Raw genomic sequence first — 21,113 nt, forward strand, 5'->3', positions numbered from 1 at the left:
AGAGCCAGCGCAGGTGCAGAGCCCAGAGAGCAGGGCAGCAGCCTCTGCAGCACGTCCAAGTCCCCCCTGCCCGTCAGCCATGGGACAGTGTCCCCCTCCGACTGCCACAGGCAAGGGGCTGTCAGTGCCAGCTGAGGGATGAATAACGACCTGGCAGACCCAGCAGAGGTGCTGGCAGAGCTCAGTGCTCCCCTGCCTCGTTGCTAAAGTGTTTTTCTCCTTTGTGGTCTTTTTCCATCTTTGCTCAGATCCATTTGCAACTCCCTTGTCATTCTTTTAAAATAATTTACAAAAATAAACGTAAGTGTCTGTGCTTGGTACCCAGTACTTGGCACTCACAAGGAGCCCAGAGGGGGAAAAGTGATGGAAGGGGCAACTCTCCACAGGGCAAAATCCCTGAGCCTCAAGCTGCAGCTGCAATGCTGAGAACGGCCTCAACCTCGTTATTATTTGTGAAAAATACTTTGAACACGGCCTTTTAAGTTCCTTCTGGAGGACTCCAGAAAGATCCCGTTCTGAGGTACCCTCAGGAGAGGGAGAACATGCTGAGCCCACCCAGCCACCAGAGGTTGAGCTGCCCCCTCCCTGAAACTGCCTGCATGGTAGCACCTCACTCCCAGTCAGCCTTGGAAAACAGCCACTGGATCGTGCTGGGGCTTCATCATGCAGGAACACATTAAAATAACCTCGTGAGAATCTATTTCAGGACCGGGACAAAAATTTCAAGGTCTCAGAGAGGGAACCCAAACAGAGAGCGCATCCCTGCCTTGGCAGGCAGAACAAGCCCTGAGATGCCTGCGGATGCTCCACCGCGGCCGGAGGGGCTGACAGGGAACACCATGCATGCCAAGGCTTCTCCCCGTGTCCTCAGCGAGCTTTCTGCCTCCTTGCTGGCACAACTCCCTCAGCCAGGAGCCAGCGGGCGGCTGCCGTGCGGCTGTGCTGCCAGGAGATGGAGGCTTCGTCCCACCGCACCGCACGGGAGCCACATGCTCCATCCCAGGGAGAAGCTGCAGAAGGCACCTCTGCCTCTTGCCTCGGCGATCTGAGAGGGGATGCAACAAAGCAGAGGGACGGGCAAACAAAAGAATAGCTTATATTTCATCTGGGGCTTTAAATAACCACGACTGGACTGAAGAGACAACAGGCAAGAGCATGTTGAACGCTAACACAGGCTGTAGCTGGAACCCTTCCAAAACCAGAGCATTACACAGAAACCAGGAGACGCAGCTAGGAAAGGAGCTGTGACCTCTCCTTCCCGACAGAGCAACCATGAATTACACCAGCTCCAACCAGAGCATGTAACCTGGGCAGGCAACCAGACCCTGAACACAACTTTGTCTTTTACCGGCACTCCCTGTCACCGCTCGTCCTGGCTTACCCAGCTGTGGCCGCAGAGCACGGTCACCTCGCACAGCACAAAGCCTGGGAGCCGTGGCACCGATGAGTCACACAGCTGGGCCCCGAAACGTGGGACTTTCCACAGCGCTGATGAGAACCAGCGAGCAGCCGGCTGGTTTGCCTGCACCCACACCCCCCCGTGGCACACGGCGCAGCCTTTGCGAGCGGGGGGAGCTGAAATGCTTTGGTGGACAGCAGGAGTGCGGCATCGCCAACGCAGGGAACACCCCAGGCCAGCCATGCAGCGGCAGAGAGGACAGCCAACAGCAGCTAGAAAATAAAGCTATTTGGTACACTGCCAGAGCCTGTGGGGGACAGGGAGAGAGGCAAGCGACAGATCTTGGCTCAGAAAAGCATCTCCAACATGCTTAGCTTTCAAGTACGGTGTAAACACAGCAATAGTACTGGAGCTACGCAGGTGACCACAGTGAGCCCGTATTTAAATGAAGCTGTGACAGCCCCAGTGGGCATTTCACATGTATTTCTGCTTGCAGAATTTATCCTGGTCTCTGCATTTATTTTTGTGAGTGTCTTCTGCAAAACAGAAAGGACCTTCACACCCTGAGCACAGCACTGCCTCACCCAGCGGCGCGTAATCGTGCAGGGCCACCCGTGCCCTGCCACCAGGCAGAGCTGCAGATGGGGAGCAGCAGCAGGGGCTTGCTCCTTGGTGCCCACCTACTCCACCTGGCCTTTGGCACGACTGGCAAGCGCAGGCAGCTGCCAGGGCTCCCTGTGATGCAGACAGCTGCCTGCCGTCCTACAACCCACCTCCCTCCAACCTCTATGTGGCTGTCCGCCAGCCAAAACGGCCCGTCCCCAGCTACACCGCCTGCGTCCACACTGGTGCCCACAGAGCGGCCACCCCCTGCCCATGCAGCTCTTGTGGGCTGCTGCCACCTGCTCTGGGGCAGTGCGTGTAGGCAGAGCACCGTGTGACAACGGCACCAGAGGCTCAGGATCAGCTCCCGAGGGGCTGGAGGGAAAAAAATCTGCTTTTGTACCTTGGCAAGGATCAGTTCTGGAAGTCAGAGAGGAGCTGTGTGTGTGCTGCCAGCCTGTCACTCTTGCAAGGTGGCTTTGTCTCCTGGAGGACAGCAGAGTGCCACCCTGCCCCAGCCTGCAGCACCCCAGCGAGGCAGCACCCTCACCTCTGAAGATGAGCAGGTGACACATCCACCACCAGCTGTTGCTCCACTGAATCTGGCAGGTGCCAAGCGTTCCACTTAATCTCTTGGCAGAAGGGGTAAGTATTCATTTTCGCAGGTGGAAGAGGCCAGGCTCCACTCCCGTTCCCCAAAGAACAAGGCAAACCTCTCCTGCTGGCAGCAGCACTCCTTTCTCACGGGCAGGCTGCAGAGGTGAACCCAAAATGGAGGGATGAGAGGGCAGGAAGAGGAATTTCAGGGAGTATTTTCTGCATGCTTTGCTTGGCCAGAGCTCAGTTCATTGTCGTTCCACCCAGCTCATGCACTCCTGCTCCACACAGGGCAGAGGGGAGCAAGGGCTTGGGGCTCTCAGGGCCCCCTGCCCCAGCCCTCTGGGGGACTTGCAGCATGTTAAGAAACAAAGCCCTTCAAACGTTTCTTAGTCCTTGCAGATTAGTCTGCTGAAGTCAACTTCCAGTTTTTTTTCAGGCATGCTGTATCCACACAGGGGGATTCCAGCCCCCATTAGGAGGAGCTGAGATTCCCTCCCCTGTATGGATACAGCAACACCCCCAGGAGAGCGCTGCAGGTCTCCTGCCTGCTCACCTCTCGGGCACATCCAGCTCCAGCAGTGGGACCACGTGCCCTCCACGGCAGCTCGTTCCAGACAAACACCCCCACGGGCAGAGCGGAGCCATTTCTCCAGGCTGGCAAAGTCAAGACTGACCTTCACTTGCATGCTGAGATTCCTTCACTGCCTGTGTTTCTCCTTTCACCTTTCAGCCTCTGAAAGAACCTGAAACGTTCTGACCTAGCCCCCTGCCCACCAGCTAATGGATGCCAGCTGAGACCCAGCCGAGAGCCCCTCTGGCTTCCCAGCGCGGATCTGCAATAACTGACAGATCAATAAGCAACGTCCTCTAGTCATCACAGGTGGCCTGAAAGCAGGAGCTTGCAAACTCCTGCAGATGGAGTGAAAGCTAACATAATTTCTTCATCTTTAAATGATCTGGCACAGCATGAGGATAGTACATGACAATAATTGATTTCTCTAAGTACCATCAACCTGGTCCAGCCTGTGACTTGTACTCCTTTAAGGAGACATAGTTCTCCTCTAACTTTAGTGGCACCTATAGTCTTTTCTTAGCTCAGTGACCTAGAAACTGCATTAAGATGTCAAGAGAACATGCACAATACATTGAGGAAGCCATTTTCCAAGGATCTGAAAAAAAATTATTACTGAGAGGTATGGCTTGGCGCCAGGGGCACTCCTCATTCAGTTGTCAGAGGTATAAATAAATATGCAAAACAAAGCTAAGCCCAGCTGAAAAATACATTGTTCCTACGCCATTGCTCAGTTAAAATCCACATGCTCTGTTCTGATCCCAGTGACATCAGTAGGTACGGTCCCTTAATGTGTAAGCCCAGCGATGAAGTGATAAGGAAAATATGTTATTTTCTAAGATATAGCCAAAATAGGGGACAAATAAATCATTTTAATGAAAACTACTTTACAGCTGGGGATACAGTAGTTGATTTGAGTAGCAATGAGATAATGCAACGGGAACAGGTGGCTGCCTCATAAAAAGCCCCATTCCACCATAAGCGCTGACATTTCAAGGAGGTTGTCATCAGGTATTATCCCGTGACTGTGGCTTGTAGCAAGAGCCGAGCGCTGTGCTTTTCCATGGCTACTTTCCAAAGCCTGATGTGCCCATGCTTTGTGGATGGAGCCACTCAACCAGATGTGACTTGCTGGAGGCAAGCGCTTCGCCGGAGCAAAAGATGCCCGGGACAGAGCTGGAGCTTGCTCACAGGTCTGCGCAGCTCACGGCACAGCCCCCGACGCGACTGCTGGGCTGGGGGCTCGCCTGTTCCACACTGGCATCTGCACAGCACCCAGTAGAGAACAGGCACGTGTGGAGACAATATGACAGAAAATTGAGAACACGTCATTCTCAGCATTCCGAGTGGCGCTGGTTTCCCTCATTCTTCCTCCTCCTGAGCAATGTTTAAATCAATTACAGTAAAATTAATGACTTCTGCAAGCAATTTGCTGAGAGGATGGGCTGGGGGATTAGTCACTAGCTGGGTGCCTTGCCACCCACCAGCCAATTTAGAAAACATTCAGCGTGAAAGGCATCTAACAGTTTGGGATGGCCAGGGCTTTAGTCCCTGTAGGACACACAGCAGCAAGGCAGTGCTCTAGTCAAAACGGGATAGATTTTTCCGGAACATGGGAAAAAGCCTTCTTAACTTTCCTCTGTGCCTTTAAAGAACAAATCAAACTTGTGATTTGCATGTTAAGCCCAAGTTACCCTTCTTTGCACAGATACACACGCTCAACAGAAAAAAGCAAGTTTCACAGAGCCACAGGACACTTCCCTCAGCCCCACCATTATCTGTTCTTTCTCCCCTGAAAGCTCCCACCCAGGTTATATGTTGATTTTCCAACCAACACCCGCTGATTTGTAGACCTCTTTTCAGTGTAAGGTTTGGTGCAAGTCACAAGGGATGCAAAAGAGGTGCAACGCCTCCTGGCCTGGCCCTGGACCTCTCTGAACCTACAACAGCGGGAGGTTTTTACCCTTCTGAACTGGGACCTCATTTGACAAGTCACACAAAAGAGAGAGGTACAAAGAACAGACGTGTCTTCTGCCATTACCCTAATGCCTACTGCTTGGAAAATATTCAAGACCCTCCAAAACACCTTGAGTAACATTAGGGCACAGGAAGGACCATGGAAGTGATGATTAAGTCTTACTGAGTTTTCACAAGTGCTTTGTCTCTTTTAGCTAAAAGCTGCTACACCCTCCTCACTCCAAAAAGCATTTTTTAATCCAAGCCAATTATTTCTTGAAAAGATGGCCAGAAAGATGGAAGAACGAAGCGTGGGATGCAGAGAGGAAGGCCCTGGGGAACAGCAACCAAAGAGGCACCAGTGCCGGGACAAGCTCCGTACGTCACGCCTGGGAGTTACGTTCATGTCCAGGAGATCGAGCAATGATTCTCCCTCCCCCTGCCAGCTTCCTGAACGCTGGAGAAAGGTTGAGCTTTGGGAAGCCACAGGCATCTGGAAAACCGTTTCACCAGTGGCAGCACCGAGCTGGTGCCGCAGCAGCATGGTGTGCGGTGGGGCTGTGCTGCCGGCTCTGGGGCACGGCACAGCGGCTCCGGCCAGCGGCGAGGGCTGAGCCCAGCTCCACTCCGGCAGCCCGCGGCAGGGCTCCTCCTGCACCCATCACGAGGTGGCCAGCTCCTTCGGCACCCAGAACCTGCAGCCAAGCTGCGGATGCTGCTTTTGAAGTGCTGGCTTCAAACAAGGGAAAGAAGAAAAAAAAAATCAAGGAAAAAAACCCCAAACCCATTCCCAAATCCGCTCTCCTTTTGAAGCCTGGCTTAAAAGCAAATGAGAACCTGTAGCCTCGCTGCAATGTGATGGGACTCCTCGGCCTTCAGGGGCCTTTAAGTACATCTGAAAGGCATTTAACACCAATAAAATAAGCTGAGCTCTTGCTGGTACTTTTCCTACCCCCCCTCCCCTTGCACACTCCCCACCATGCTGCTGTGAGCCATCTGTGCCTTGCTTCCCAGGGGAAGCAGGGTTAGGTACAGGGGAGAGGTTCAGGGATGGAGAAAGAGGCCTGGGTGAAAAATCCAGGCTGGTGGGAGTGCTGTCAGTCCCTCGGCTTGTCATGGGGACACAGGCAGGTCGGCTGACGGAGGGAGAAGGCTGAGCTAGTCCCTAATGCTGTCAGTGGAGGTGTCGTTCTGTGGGCTCTGTCCCCTCTAAAGGTTTTGCCCAAGGGGGGTGTAAGGGTGGGCTGCAGGGAGGTCTCGGCAGCATGCCGCTGGTGTTCATCGAGTGGGACCATGTCCCAGCTGGGCGGCCGCTCTCCTGGTCCCTTCCTGGCTCCAGCCTCCGCGGACCAGCGCAGACCCAAGGGGGCACAGGGACCTGCAGGAGCTGGCTGCGGCTCTGGTGAGATGCGGGGATGGTTGGGGTGAACACAAAATACCTCCAGACATGTCAGATACACGTCAAAATGTACGTGTCACTAACTCTCACTTATATTTTTCCAGGTAGAAGGCCTTACCATCTGAACAGCCATTCTAAACTCCAGAAGCACCAGTTAAACCCAGTTTAACTTAGGTTTCCAAACCAACAGAGGCTTTACACCCAGCAGGTAACAGGCAGCATCCCAGAGGCAGGCACGTGCGCTGGGCAGCCAGGGGCAGAGCGCACCCACAGCTGGAGCCTTCCACCGGTTCCGGGGGCTGGACGCAGCTACATGACGGTTGCAGCCAAGGTCCAAGCACCCTCGCTTTCCTCCTCACGCATATTTTAAAGGCAGGGGATAGAAGTAAGGGGAGTTTTTCCTGCCAGCTGTGAAAACCCCATTCTGGGGTAGTGTATAAGAGAAAACAGGTCAGCTCTTCAATTCACAGATCAGGCTGTGTGCGCTGCAAATGCAGGTGGGCGTTCAGAGCCACTCCAGTTACCCCAAATCCCTCAGCTGGAATTGCACAGTTGGGATAAAGGTGCCAGTATGAACAACAGCAGCTACAAGAAAAAGGCCAAGGAGGGGAGCAGATCCCGCCAGGTGGGTGGCGAGGAGCACTGCCGAGCTGCCCGTGGGACAACCCAGAGCCCAGGAGCGGGCTCAGAAAGCCAGCCTTGCCCTCTCCTTCACAGCAAGGCGCTGGGAGGACAGGTGGTGTGTTTCGCCAGGGAGCTGGCTGGCTCGGGAATCAGGGCGATCTGCAAACGTGGCAATTTCATGTCGGGAACCATTTCATTTTTAGTCTTCCTACAGAAGAACCTTCAAATACTACGACCAAAAAAAAGAGCAGGGCTGTGTTGTTCTTTGCATCTGCATGGGTGCAAGCTGGAAACCAGGGCTGTGGCTGCTCTGTGCGCTGGGCTGTCAGCGCCCAATTTCCCCGGCGAAAGGAGCAGGAGCTGCAGGTGCTCCCGGCCCTCCACCGGCGCAGGGGAGCTGGCGCGGGGAGCAGATCCCGCTCTCTCCACCACATGGTCAGCAGCTGCCTTGTGCATGTTTATGCCAGCCCTGATGTAATTAGCACCTTGACGTGTGTTAAATGAACCAAGCTTTCCAATCTTTCAGACTAAAACTCTAAAAGAAACAGCTGCGGGGCTGACAGAAATATGATTCTTTCAAAGTCTAATGAATTGTATAATCACTTCAGTCATTATTTTGCATCTTCCTTCCACAAATGCACAGCCACGAGCCCTTGGAGCACAGTGACTGTAAGGTGTCACCAAGCCCATCGTTCAAGATACATCATGTGCGTTTCCCAAGCCCCGTCAGGGATCAAAACGCGAGCAGGGTGCAGGCGCAGCGTGCGGGGTGGTGGCTGTGCCGGGGTCCGGTGGCAGGGGCAGGGCACAGATGACCCTGCAGTTTGGTGACCCTCTTGCTTTCCCCTCACTGTGTTCAGCTCGGCACAGGCTGAGGGACTCAGAGCCTGGAAGCTGATGCCAAATTCGTGCCCTTCATGCTCCAGCACACCAGAGCTGCTGTTAAGCCTGAGGCCAGACAGACTGCCTGGGTCCAGCCCCACCAGCCCAGCCGCCAAATGGCCATTTTGCAGACTCAGAAAAACCCCCCAAACATTAAAAAAAATGAAGGCTAGGGTAATCTAGCCAAACTGGTGCAGCAAAACAGGGAGCGGAGGTGTCCCCGTCTCCCTCTGCAGCCAGTGGTGAGGGCTTGTCCAGCGGGCAGTGACGATGGCTCCAGAAGGCAGTACAGCCTGCAAGGGACACCAGACCTGAGGGCAGGACCCACAGCTAACCAGGGGGATCTGCGCTTTCAGATTCCTGTCTAGCGCCTAACTGCCTTCAGGTATTAAAATGAGGAAGATTCATGTGGGCAGACAGACTGCTGTTGTGCTCCTCTCCCTCTGGAGGAAAACACTGCAAGCCACCACCTGCCTATTCAACACACTCCCTGCTCTGTTCATCTGAGGCAGTTATTTCCAGCTGGTACAATTTTCAATCCTTTGAAAACTAGATTCAATTGACTTTTAACCACCAGGTAAATATGGAGACATATATCTGCTTGCCTGCATTATTTCTATTATGTTCAGAACACCTATAGGTTTTTATCCCCAAAGGGTTGTTATTTAAACATAGTAACAGATAGAAATACTGGAAAGAAATATGTGAAATACATCAGGATGTGTTCAAGACTGCATGCTCCCCATCCAGTTGGATTTGAATCTGCCCAAACAAATTCCAACATTACCGCAAAATTCTCTCCCTAGCTTTACATGTAGTGGTGCTGGAAAAGAGCAGTGGGCTGCGAGGGGGTGTGTGGGGCTGCAGGAGCTGCTGTACCAAGGTGGTTAAAGCAAGGAGGCAGATGACGGCAGGCTGGTGACTCGGGGAGCACAGCCAGCTTGGGGAAAGGGATACTGAGCTTCTGGGTTTGCAAAGGGCATTGGCCCGACTGGGACTTAGATCTGAAAAGTTTTAAGCCATGTAATCCCACGTATGAACTGGCCAGGGACAGCTTTCAAACACGAGACCCTTCAGCAGAGGTGACACTGACCCGTGACACCGATCTCAGCCAGGAAGGGCATGTCCCAGCCCTGCGCACCCCGTGGTGCCCAGCCGTGAGGCAGGTCTCGGCAGCCGTGCCAGGGGCTGCGTGCGGGCAGGAGGCAGCGAGCACAGCAGCCGCTGCAGGAACTAGTCCCAGGCTTCTCAACTCCTGGGACTTCAGTCCTCCTCCTCCTGAATACAGCCAGACCTGTAAAGGGTGCTGGTGGCATTTTACACCCTACGAATTGCTGCTGGGTCTGCAGCAGCAAACATTTAGCACAGGCACTGACCAGCTCATCGTCAGAAAGGCCCATCGGTGGTTGGCAATGACAGTAGGGAAAAAACCCAGCATGCTCCTGCAGTTGCTGTTTGTACCTGGCTGTGGTGAGCTGCATCCCTGCCAGTAACGCCAGCACCCTTGGGACCCACAGCTCCCCACTGCTTGTCCCCCACACGGAGAGCCCACAGGACTCCATCTCACATTACCTCTCCTCATTTTTTTAAAGGGGGATGCCAGACCTGAGGCTGAACTCGTGGATAATGGCATCTTATCAAGCAGAACTGTCTAGAGGTACAGGTAGCTGCTATCTGAAGGTGAGAAGCTCATAAAATCCCAAGCAAGCAAACAGATGATGTCCCTGAAGAAAAATGCTACCTCCCTTGGTGGGAGCAGGTCCCAGATGAGAGCTTCTCCCAGATGGAGAGATAATGTACTGTGGCACCTTATTGCTCCTTGGGGCAAAGCTAATCTCTGCACGATGGCATCCTGCTGTCAAGTCATCTCCATAACACAAGAACACACACTTCTGCCACATAAAAACTGAGCAGCTCGAAAGCCAGAGGTGGGTATCATCCAGTGAAAAGAAAATAAATGTGGTGCTACAAGGATATTGCCACTTGCCAGTGCCACGGAACAACATTCTCATGACATCTATTTACAAACACTAATACTGTCTTTTCAGGATCAAGAGAAGGCCAATTTAGATAAATGCTTGATTTCATTACAAAAGTGAAAACCCTTAAATGAAATAAAATGTTATTTACAGTTGTATGTACTTGCTGCTGATGCTCTGAATGAAGACAAGCCACTGAAAGAATGGAGATGTGTCACCGAGCACACGGGACAGGAGTTCACTGCACTTGAGCTGTTTTAGCCCAGTGGTTTCGTAAGTGCGTGAAGATTATAATCTTCATTTTAACCAGTCAGATCAATTTTATGCCTACTTTGCCCAAAAAGCAACTGGAAGCTCAAAGACAGAAGTCAACTATGCCCTTGCAAGCTATGGAAAAAAGTGGGGTATGAGAAATGGCTGCAATCTTAAAGGACATAAGGACCAGGGACCATACTGTCTTTGTTATATTATTGACTTGTTGGAAATGTAAAGCATGTTTAGATAAACATTATTTTCCATGTGTCCAGCACATTCACTTAACTATGAAAAACATCTATAAAAATTCTATTTTTGGGCCTTTTTAATTGGAATTTGGTTCCCATCCATATGTAGCTTGACCCACCATGTGTTTAAAAGTTACTCATATGGTAAATAGGAAAGCTGCCATTGACCTTACACTAACACAAAAGTTTAAAAAATAAGGCTTAAATAAAAATATACTGATAGAAGACCTTCATCGGTAAAATGAAATACAGGATTTAGTGAAAATTCTTATAATTAGTAAAGAAAATCATCATCAAATCGAATGAGAATCAGCCTTAAGAACATTTACTCAGAAAAGTAAATGCAAACAACTATTCAAATTGATTATTTAAGTAAGTGTTTCTTCCTTACATAGCTGGTCTTGCTTCACATCAAACCCCTCACTACCATGAAGAAACTTAAAATTCAGGAGCAAGAAGCAATGAAGGTCCAGCAAAGGAAGAACTGCCCTAATAACTCATTTCCTGACCAATAAGCAAAACTAATTTGAAAAATGCCTTCTTCTCCCTGCCTTTGGAAATGGAACATTATTTCTTTTCTTTTTCTGCACTCTCACTTGAGCTTCACGGGTTGTCAGGTCTCCAAGGGGAATTTCAGGACTCCGGATGTTTTTTGACAGGCACAGGGCAGCTCTCCTCCCCGTCTGTCGGAGCAGCACGGGTATGGTGCTGAGACGCAGGAGCCCACCGAGGCGCCGTGCACAGCCTCCCTGCCCCTCCTGGGTGCCCTGGTGCAGGCAGGATCACGCCTGCTACCTGTCCCCACAGCGCTCTGTACAATAGTCCTGACCTAAGACCTAGATGCCAGAGCAGTATCATCATCTGAGTAATACATAACAAAACCAGCCAGGATACTCCTGCTTATCATGTTGCACCTCTCAGAATATTTTGCTTTTGTTTTATAAGGTTTTCTCTCTCAGCCCTTGCCATTTTTACCATCTCAGTTTTGCTTCCCCCCCTGCCGTGTTTCAATTCACTCACTCCACGTGTTTCATAGGAGCACATTCTTGCTTTACTCGCTGAACACGGCAATTGCTCACGCCCAGCGTGGCTCTCTGAGCAGCAGCTGGCAGCAGCAAGTCCCCCAGCACAAGGCCTTCACCTGTTCACATGAAGCTCGGAGTTGCAGCAAAGACTCCTTTTGGGCAGCTGTTCATCTCACAACCAAAGAAAGGGATACTAACGAGAACTGGGATATTTCACTTCTCTTGCCCTAGCACACAGCACAAGGTGTGCACCCCCGGGGAAGCCCCTTTTCTGTCTGCCCTTCACTAATGATTTTGTGGCTGCCGCAGTTTCAGTAGCTGCTAATTCACGGAAACGATGAAAAATGCACTTGATACTGTGCAACTGAAACAAAAACCTGCGATTTGTGCTGAAAGGATAGCTACGGAACTAACATGGACACAGAGATGCTGCCCCAAGACCCCCACCCATGCACAGCGCATCAGTAACCCCTAACCCCGTACCAGGGCAGGGCACCAACCTGCACGTCCATCCCTGGCCCTACTGCTCTGCCTGGGCTGCAAAGAGCCACAGCAGCCACGTGTGTGCCCCCAGCCCCCTCCCACAGCCGCCATGCAGATGGCAGCGCTTCCGCCGCTGTCAGCGTGGGGCCAGGTTGGTGGCAGGAACTGCAGCGTTAAAAGCTTTAGATCTTGGTGTCAGAGCCTGCAGCCTGTCAGGGTGACTTTGTCTTAAAAGCTAGGACGGCAGTAAAGATGAAAAATTGTTTTGCCATTTTCTCCCCGGCTGCCCTCAAACTATTTATCCCCAGCAGGACGCAGAGCGCCTGCTCCCAGCACACCGCTCCCGTTCCTGCCCCTGCGCTCCCATTCCTGCCCCTCCGTGCCCACCAGCCACCGGCCGGGGGCTGCCTGAAGCCATGGCTTCCCGTGGGATGGGGCAGCTGGAGGCTGGGGAAGCAACACCCCTTGGGAACAGCGGAGAGGCAGCAGGCATTAAAGAAACCTCAGGAAATTCCCGTCTGTAGCTCAGCCAGGGAAGGCTCTTCCCCATTTTAAATCAGCCAGAAAAACTGGCCAACAGCACCGTATCTCTGGAACGCCCAGTAGCGCGGATGCTGCACTGGACCTGGAGCAGTGACAGGATACAGGTGACAAAGACCAAACCGGAAATGTCAGAGAGCCGAAACCAGGAGGGTGTTAATAGAAATCAGTAGCTTTTCTGGGATTTGCAAATAAATAAAACTGAAGTAATCTAATTTTTCAGAAGCTCAAAGCTAGGTAATTTATTTCTAAGTGTCCATTTAAATTAGATTTTCTCAGACTTCCTGACCAAAACACTCACCGCTGCTCCGTACAAAATTTCAGCTCAAAGAGTTATTTTTAAAGGCTGCTGCTGCCAGCTGACAAGGAAGTCGAATCCTAGTCTCTGATCTTAATAGAAGTCTTATACACTTTCTCCTAATGTTGTAACTATAAAGCAACATGAAAAATGACTTAAACCAAACCACCAGTTGTGGATCGAGCTCAGCACTTCACATCCGTTCAGTGCTAGTGTAAATCCACATCTGGTAAAGGACAGTGGGTAAACCAGGCCTTTTATTTCAGACACAGCTGAGGGCTATCAGGGCATCCATAAAACGGATTTCCCACCTCAGCCTTCTCACTCCCTCTTGCCTAAAGTACCGAACCCATTCCTGAAGACAGGGGAAATGGAGCAGTTTTGGCCTTTGCTATAAAATCAGCTCTAAGGGAGGCTTTGCTGAGGTTTCCCGACTCAGTTCATGCAGATTGTGTTATAACAACAACATGCCAGGTTAACTGCAACCCCACGGAGGGCTCTTGTGAGAGAGATGAATGGTTGGGACCATCCTGGAAGACCCTCTGTCCTGGAGGAACGGGCTGGGGAAAGCAGAGGGAAGAGGAGGATCCATGACTGGTCGTGTACCCACATCCTGTTTAATAAGCGATGCCGACAGAAGGAGAATTCAGAAAGGGGGGACTGGAATCCAAAACCAACGGGTCAGAAGTCTACATGAAGGTGGGGGAAAAATGTACTGCATGTCTGTGTCTCGGGTCCTTCCCTTCCACTGATACCACAACTGCAGTTGCCTTGCCAAACTGCTGTACCCACCAAACTCGGCTACAGGTGGAATCACGCACATTGAGCTGGAAAACTCTGACTTTCAGAGGATTTATGACAAATATTTTACTTTGGTCCCCCTGAAATTACATCATTCTCCTCTTTTATCAGTCTTAAGTGTCATGAGAGTATGATGTTAATGAGATGTACAAAGGCTTTTGGGTAGCTGAACAGTTTCACAGTCCCACATTGATAAATTAAAGCATTTGTCACTGTTACCACATTAATGTTTCTTCCGAGATCAAAGTCTGGATTTGCTGCATCAAATAGTACTGTCCTCTACTATGCATTACCGTGCATTACCTTCCAAGGAAATGAATTGTGATTCTGTATTTCTATATTCACAGCTTAATCATGCCCTGATTCTTATACCTGCTGACTGCCATCGCCACACGCAGTATGCAAGGCATGTTTTAGTATGGATTTTCTCCTCGTTACCTGTGTGAAAAGCCTGAATATCTTGTTTCAGGACAATCACTTTTTTCTGGCTCTGAAAGGCTGCTTCTGCAGTACCGAATACAGCCAATTTCCTTCCTCCTGAAACCCTGGAATCGGTCAAGCTAATTTAAATTTATATAGCACCTTTCATCCCTGAAGATCCCAATGCACTTTCTCAAACTCACCCTCTCTGTACACAGAAGCTGTACAAATATACATGGCTACACAAGCAGACACAGCAATCCCATCACCGACCGCTGAAACGCATCTCGCCGCATGTATTCCCAGCACACTTGTGGCAAGCCAACTCTGCACACCCTGCAGCATGTCACCATCACGGAGGAAAATAAGGCAGCGTGATATAGAGGCATGTCAGGGAAACGCGAGGAATCTAGGCAAGCAACAGAATGGCTTCTCCACCTGGGCAACTGACACCTTGATGCTCTGCTGCGTAGGTTAAAATGAGGTAAGACTGATTTGCGGTGAGTTATACCTCACTGCTGCTGCACTCTCAGTGCCTGCAGAGGTCCAGGCTATCTGCTCCCTTCCACCAATGGGTGACCCTCAAGCAGTTTGTTTTATAAAACTGAAAAGTATCTGCTTGCTTTGTAATGAAAACGTAAGGAGAAATAAACCCTCTTCTCCCCGACAGCAGCAGTTGACTGGCTCCGGCCAGTCTGAGGATGGAGGAGAAGGAAGAACATACCTGAGAGACCTTTCTGACCACGTCACTGCCCACCAGGAAGCCCTGCGCGTAGGAGCGTGCCGCGATGAAGGCTCGGGTTGCCTTCACCTTCAGGTCCCTGGGAACTTCCCCGAAGGGTTTGTGCTGCTCTGCATGTTTCACCATGCAGTCCAGGTACTCGTCTGTGATATGGTACTGGGGATTCATCAGCTTGAAGAGCCGCTCCAGCAAGCGTGTCCAGAACTCATTGAGGGCCTCTTCCAAGTTGATGTTGGAGCCCCGGTAATAGCGGCGTAGCTCGCTGTACAAGTCCTTGAAGACCTTCATGTTTTGAGTGTACAATTCTCCATACATGCTTGGAAAAGCATCATAAAGGGCCTTTTCTGACTTGTTCAACAAATCCTGGAAATAACCTGAAGAGAGAAGAAAAAGGACACTGTGATGCATCAGCGGGACAAGCAAGAATCCATCGGGCTGTGCTGTTTGGCAGCACAACCCAATGCCCTGAGAAAATAAAAGGGCCCTAACAGAGCTTTTCCTCCAACTGACCTTACCCAAGCTCTCAGCCTTGACCCTTAGCTGAGAAGAGTGAAGGAGGAACTCCCCAGTGCCTGAGAACCATGGGCTGGGGCTCTCCACCTCTTCTGGCAGCCTCACCTAGACCCAAAACTGAGGCTCTTCTCTGAGTGCATAAGGTGCCACAGTGTTACTCACAGGTTTTCTTTACAAAACGCATCAGCTGGCATTGCTTACATATACCATAACTTCCCACAGCTGTCAGCCAATGCCTTACAAGATGCTCAACTTTGAATCAAGAACCAGCTGCTCCTGGCACAGAAGTTGACGCTTGTTACACATCACTAGAAGATGCAAACACACAAGGATGTCTGGACGTTGCTCCGGCAGTGGAGGTCTGACCCGTACCAACTGCTGGCAGAGTCAGTCCAGCCTATCAATATTAGCACCCACACCAGAATGAAGTAAGAGAAAGACTTCACCTAGAAGATAACCTGAAGTCTTCCATTTCACCACAGGAAAGATTGGAATTTCTCCAGCATCACCCATTCTTACCATCACACACAAGTGAGGGCTCTTCTGGCGAACACTGCAACTTCAATTTTAAAATGGAACTTACCACCCCACCCCACTACCAACCCCTGCCCCCTCGATTTCCTTTTTTTCTTGGAATGCTGCCATTCCTGGCTAAGGCACTGATGATCTGGAGAAGCCAGCAGGACTCCAGTATGACATACATGTCTGAAGCACAAAGCAAAAGCGGTTTAAGCCAAGGTCCCTGCAGGCTCGAGGTCTTCTTTGGGGCAGCACATGTACCTGAAGAGGACGTGGCTTTACTCTGACTAGCTGTCATCTCACTGACCCAACACCACCATGATCCGCTACACAACCTGAAGCTGCCTTTGGAGAGATCGCTGCAACTCGTCTGAGCTGCCTTTCCTGCCTCACTGCTGGTTTTCCAATATGTTAATTCCAAAGCCTTGGTGAGATGGAGCAGGGCTGCCACCTGTGATGATGCCCAACCCTTCAGAGATGCCCCCATCAGCCTGAGTCATCACAGCCAGCCTGGCTCCTTGGCACAGCCCCTACTGCATGTGCCAGAGTCCCACGTGCTACAACAGAACAGGCACATCTTTTTATGTATTTAAAGACGGGGTTGTACTCTAGTGTTTTTGAACTGAGGCCAACGTCACCATGTCTGAGGTTCTCATCCCATTTGCTTATTTGGATGTGCATCCTGCTTTTGTTTAGGTATTAAACAACGGTTTTACACCCCAGGTTCAGTAGTTGTAGAAGTGACAGAAATGTGACTCTCCTACTACATACATGCAGCAGGGTAGACAACAGGTTCGACTCCTTCCATACCAACATCTTTTAAGTATTTCCACCCTCGAGTGTCAGCAGGCTCTCTGAGACTGCACAGTGGGGAACCCATAGCAGGACCAGCCTGATTCAATTTATTGATTTACATAAGCAACTTTCATCATCTTTTAAGTCAGTGAGAGGAAAAATGATTTAAATAATCATTTTAATTTCAATTACCTTTGCACTTTTTATGGCCTTTTTGAAGCAAACGTGATTATACTATTCTTTAAATCTAAAGTACTATTTTTGTTTTTCGTGATGTATGATAAGCTCTAGTTGGAGAGAAACTGTTATTCAATTAAAATCACAGCATGTATTTACATATGTAAATTAACTCCACTGTGCTAAGCATATAAGAATAGAAAGAAAAGCTTCTGAAAAGGGCATACTGCATGTACAAAGTTTTATTAAACAAAGTGTTTTTTGAGGGAACAGGACTGCCCACAATTAAAGACCTCTAAGATTTTAGAACTAGTAAAGCTCATTTCCATGGGTCTTGTTTATATCCACAGACTGGAAGGGCCATACAAGTTTTCCTACATTTGTAAACTCTCATTGGCTTCTCATGCTTGATTGAAGCTGAAACTCAACAAGCAGATCACAATTGAAAAGACCCTCTGCATCTGCACCACAGGCTCTTAATGCTGAAACTGCCTGTATTTTACCAAGCTGATGCAGAGCATTGATAGCCTGGCTTCCTCCAGCCACAATCATTTACTACTTAACAGTTTAAAATTTAAGTGCCTTTAGAAGACTGTGAGCAAATTAGGTCGTAGCAGAAGTTTGGTTTAGTCACTTATGCAGAAAGTAAAAATGTTATCTAAAATGCTGAATTAGAACCATGGTTTTCCACTGTACTTTTGGAAGAAATTTAGAAATTTATTCTTACTCAACCTGATCTGGCTGGCAGTTTGTATCTCCAAACGTTTGTACTGGGATCCCTCTGTCTCTCACATAACTGACTTGCATGCGTTCTCCATCTTCCCTATTAAAACCAGTTTTCTTCCTACAGACGCCAGTGTAAGTGTGCTGCCAGGGCACTTAGACCACCTATAAAATTACCTTGTGATGGGGGTCCTTACTATGAAAAAAGTCAGAAGCTGATCCCATTAAGTACTTTGGTAAAGGACCTCAGTTTAATAAGAAAAGATGCCTGCAGCACGTACTGTCCTAACCCAGCTCATCAGAGCCTCTCCTGGGGAATCTCGGCACAATGATTCAGTCCCTGCTCTCTCTCTGGGTCCCAGCTCCTGCTCCCCTGCCCCAGCTGCCAGAAAGGAGAAGCTTGTCTCTCCCAAGGCAGGACAAGCTTTCTGCAAGGCCCAGGGCCCCTCATCCCAGCCCAAGGGACCTTCGGGTGTGGATCTCCTCCTACTCCAACGGTTCAGCCATCTCTAGTCCCAAAGACAGCAGCACGTGGCAATTTTTTCTTGTGACAAAATTACCTCTACAAACTGCAGGGGCTAACACAGGTGAGAGCTTTCCTTTTACCAAAAGGCCTCATCTACACTGAATAATTGTACAATGTGTAATCAAAACTTGGCAAGGGTTACTGGCACATAGATAGCATCCATCCTGGTAACCCATGCAGGCTGCTCTGCTTCTGCGAAGCCTTCTGCAGCTCCGTCCCCAGCGCAAGAGGTGTGTGCACCCGCTGCTGGGTCATTCTGGCTACTCCACCAACACGCGAGAGGCTGCAAGAGGACGATTTACCATTTGGGAGCTTCTCATCCAGCACCCCTCTCCTGCCCTAGCCTGGGGGCCAAGGCGATCACGGTGGGGCAAGCCCAGTTTGGGGCTGCCGCAGCCCTGAGCTCCCAGCCTGCCCGCTTTGGCACTGCTGTGAGCTGACTGGGGGCTGATCCTGCTGCAGCATCACCGCTTCTTGTTGAGTGGTGTTGTGGTTTAACCCCGGCCAGCAACCCAGCACCACGCAGCCACTTGCTCACTCCCCCTCACCCACAGGGATAAGGAGGAGAATCGGAAAGGAATGTAAAACTCAAGGGTTGAGATAAGAACAATTTAACAGGGAAAGCAAAAGCCGCACACACAAGCAAAGCAAAACAAGGAATTCGTTCCCCACTGCCCATGGGCGGGCAGGTGTTCGGCCATCCCCAGGGCAGCAGGGCTCCAGCACGTGTAACAGGTACTCAGGAGGACAAACGCCCCCTTCCTTCTTCTTCCCCCAGCTTATATATGCAGCATGTCATCATATGGCATGGAATATCCCTTTGGCCAGTTTGGGTCACCTGTCCTGGCCGTGTCCCCTCCCAATTTCCCGTCCCCCTCCAGCCCTCTCGCTGGCAGGGCCCAAGGAACCAAAAAGTCCTTGACTTAGTATAAACATTACCCAGTAAAAACTAAAACCATCAGTGTGCTGTCAGCATTGTTCTCACACCAAATCCAAGACACAGCACTGCACCAGCTACTAAGAAGAAAATTAACTCTGTCCAGCTGAAACCAGGACACACGGTCACCTTCCCTTGCAGCATCTCCTGAAGGGGCTCATTCCTGGGCTTGCTCCTGGGCTCACAAGGCAAGCAGATTACTGCCAGGCAGACGATTTGTCCTGGCAGGACACTTTTTTGGGTATGATTAAGCTGAGATGGCTTCATTTTTCTGTTGGCACAGCCCTCCTATCTGTACAATGAACAGAAATGGCATTCGCCATTTCACAACAGACACAAAAAACAAAGTTTCTCTGCTGCTCAATATCTTAATGTATCACTCCAAGTGCTGGTTACCCATTCACAATTTAATTAAATTGAGCTCAAACTCTTACTTGTATAATCAGTGTTCTTTTCTCTGTGACAAGTGACACTAACGGAATAAATTGCTCAGCAATCCAGGTACAACATGTAGCTTGGCACTCACCATCAGGAGGAAGAAAACACCAACAAACACAGCCCAATTTGTCATTTCAGGGTAAAATGACTTTCTTTGTATTGCTACAGGAGCAACAAGATGTATATCTTCCTGTCAAAAAATTGGAAATTGCTCTCGAAAAAGTCCAAGCTAATTAAGAGTTGATGAACTGTTACTTCTCACCTAAGTGAGAGAACACCAATTACAGTCAACTCGTTTGTGGCTGGTTCTCAGAAAGTTCTTCTAGATGTCACACGCTGAGAAAAAAAATATATCTACATTATCTCGGGAAAATTAATTAGCAATTAAGACTAAATGTGTTTGTGATGAATGGCTGACCTGGCAGGGAATTTAAATGCCCATTTTGCAGCATTAGAAGGCACTAAGCAGCGGGGTTTGTCAAAGGGATGCAGAGAAGCTTGTGCTAACTGCCCTGGTCCTTGGTGTGATCTCAGCCTGCAGCGCTTGTACACTTAGCACAGGTATCTCCAATTAACACTGCATCTTCTCCCCAACACTTCTTGCCTGCTAATATCCAACCTTTAATGCATTTAGACATGTGTCGTAGATTAAAGATACGCAGGGCCTGGGGATAAAACAACTTGTTCAGGCACCTGTCCTTGATTACAGGTAGAAGCAATTATTCATTCGAGGGGAAGCACCCCATTATCTGTAGGCATGGTGGGTGGGGGACCCTTAGGTAATCTGGGTGGTTGGAGACCTCTAATAATACAGCTGTCCCGCGATTTCTATAAGAATGTAAAAATGACCACCCAGCGGGTCCATTATTAAGTCTCACTTGGTCCACCACTGCTGGGTCTGCCCTGGCTCCCAAAGGATGATTAGAGTGACTAGCTCAGGCAGAGCACAAGCACATGGAGGCTTCATCCAGGTCACATCCTGGACATCCCCCAGGCCCCTGATCTCTGCTGATGCCACATGCTCCAGGCCAGCAGCAACAGGCTCAACCTGTGTTCACGCACTGTAGTACACGGCTTCATTAGCCTCGGGATTGGCAGGGATGGAGGGAAAGGGCTGACAAAGGGTCAGTGCTGGAGCTGTAATGCCCTTGTGGCTCCAGGAGTCACCACTGCACTCCCATCCCTGGCAGCAGGTACGCACACAGCTGCGGTGGCTCTGCAGAGAGCCAGCTTCCCTCTGAAATGATGTCACTTGGTTCCACGCTGAGTCACAAGCAAGCAGTTACATATTTTCTGGACCCACACTGAAAAACCACGGATGCTCTCAGCTTCTGCCAGCCTCAGAAATTTTACAGTGAAGGTGTACTAGCCAGAGATATCTTTCTATGAGTCACCTGCTAAATCCATGGCTGGCTTTCCCTCTTTCAACGAGTTTTCTCAAAGGGCCATTGAACAGGTGAGTCCGTCCTCACCACCACCGGCTAAGGGCTTCACAGCACTGCAAAGCCCAGCAGGTTATATTCTAATGCCAGTAATTCAGACAAATCCAGCTCTATTATCCCCCAGCACAGCTCCTCACTCAAGGCTGTTCCTATGTGAAACATCCCCTTTCACACTCTTGCTGCAGAAGTATTCAAAATAATAATAAAAAATGAAATGG

The 21,113-nt window shown here is 50.0% G+C and overlaps 1 protein-coding gene across 2 annotated transcripts in view; it reads right to left on the minus strand.

Annotated features, from left to right (window-relative positions):
- Nucleotides 1-21,113, minus strand: part of GPC1 (glypican 1) — a 222,283-nt gene that overhangs the window by 15,549 nt on the left and 185,621 nt on the right. For both annotated transcript variants that reach the window (XM_014281931.3, XM_055723820.1), the window contains exon 3: nt 14,808-15,199. In XM_014281931.3, the coding sequence (XP_014137406.1) occupies nt 14,808-15,199 (392 nt within the window). The remainder of the gene's footprint in view (nt 1-14,807; nt 15,200-21,113) is intronic.

Source organism: Falco cherrug, chromosome 11 (genome assembly GCF_023634085.1).
Source record: "Falco cherrug isolate bFalChe1 chromosome 11, bFalChe1.pri, whole genome shotgun sequence".
Lineage (NCBI taxonomy): Eukaryota > Metazoa > Chordata > Aves > Falconiformes > Falconidae > Falco > Falco cherrug.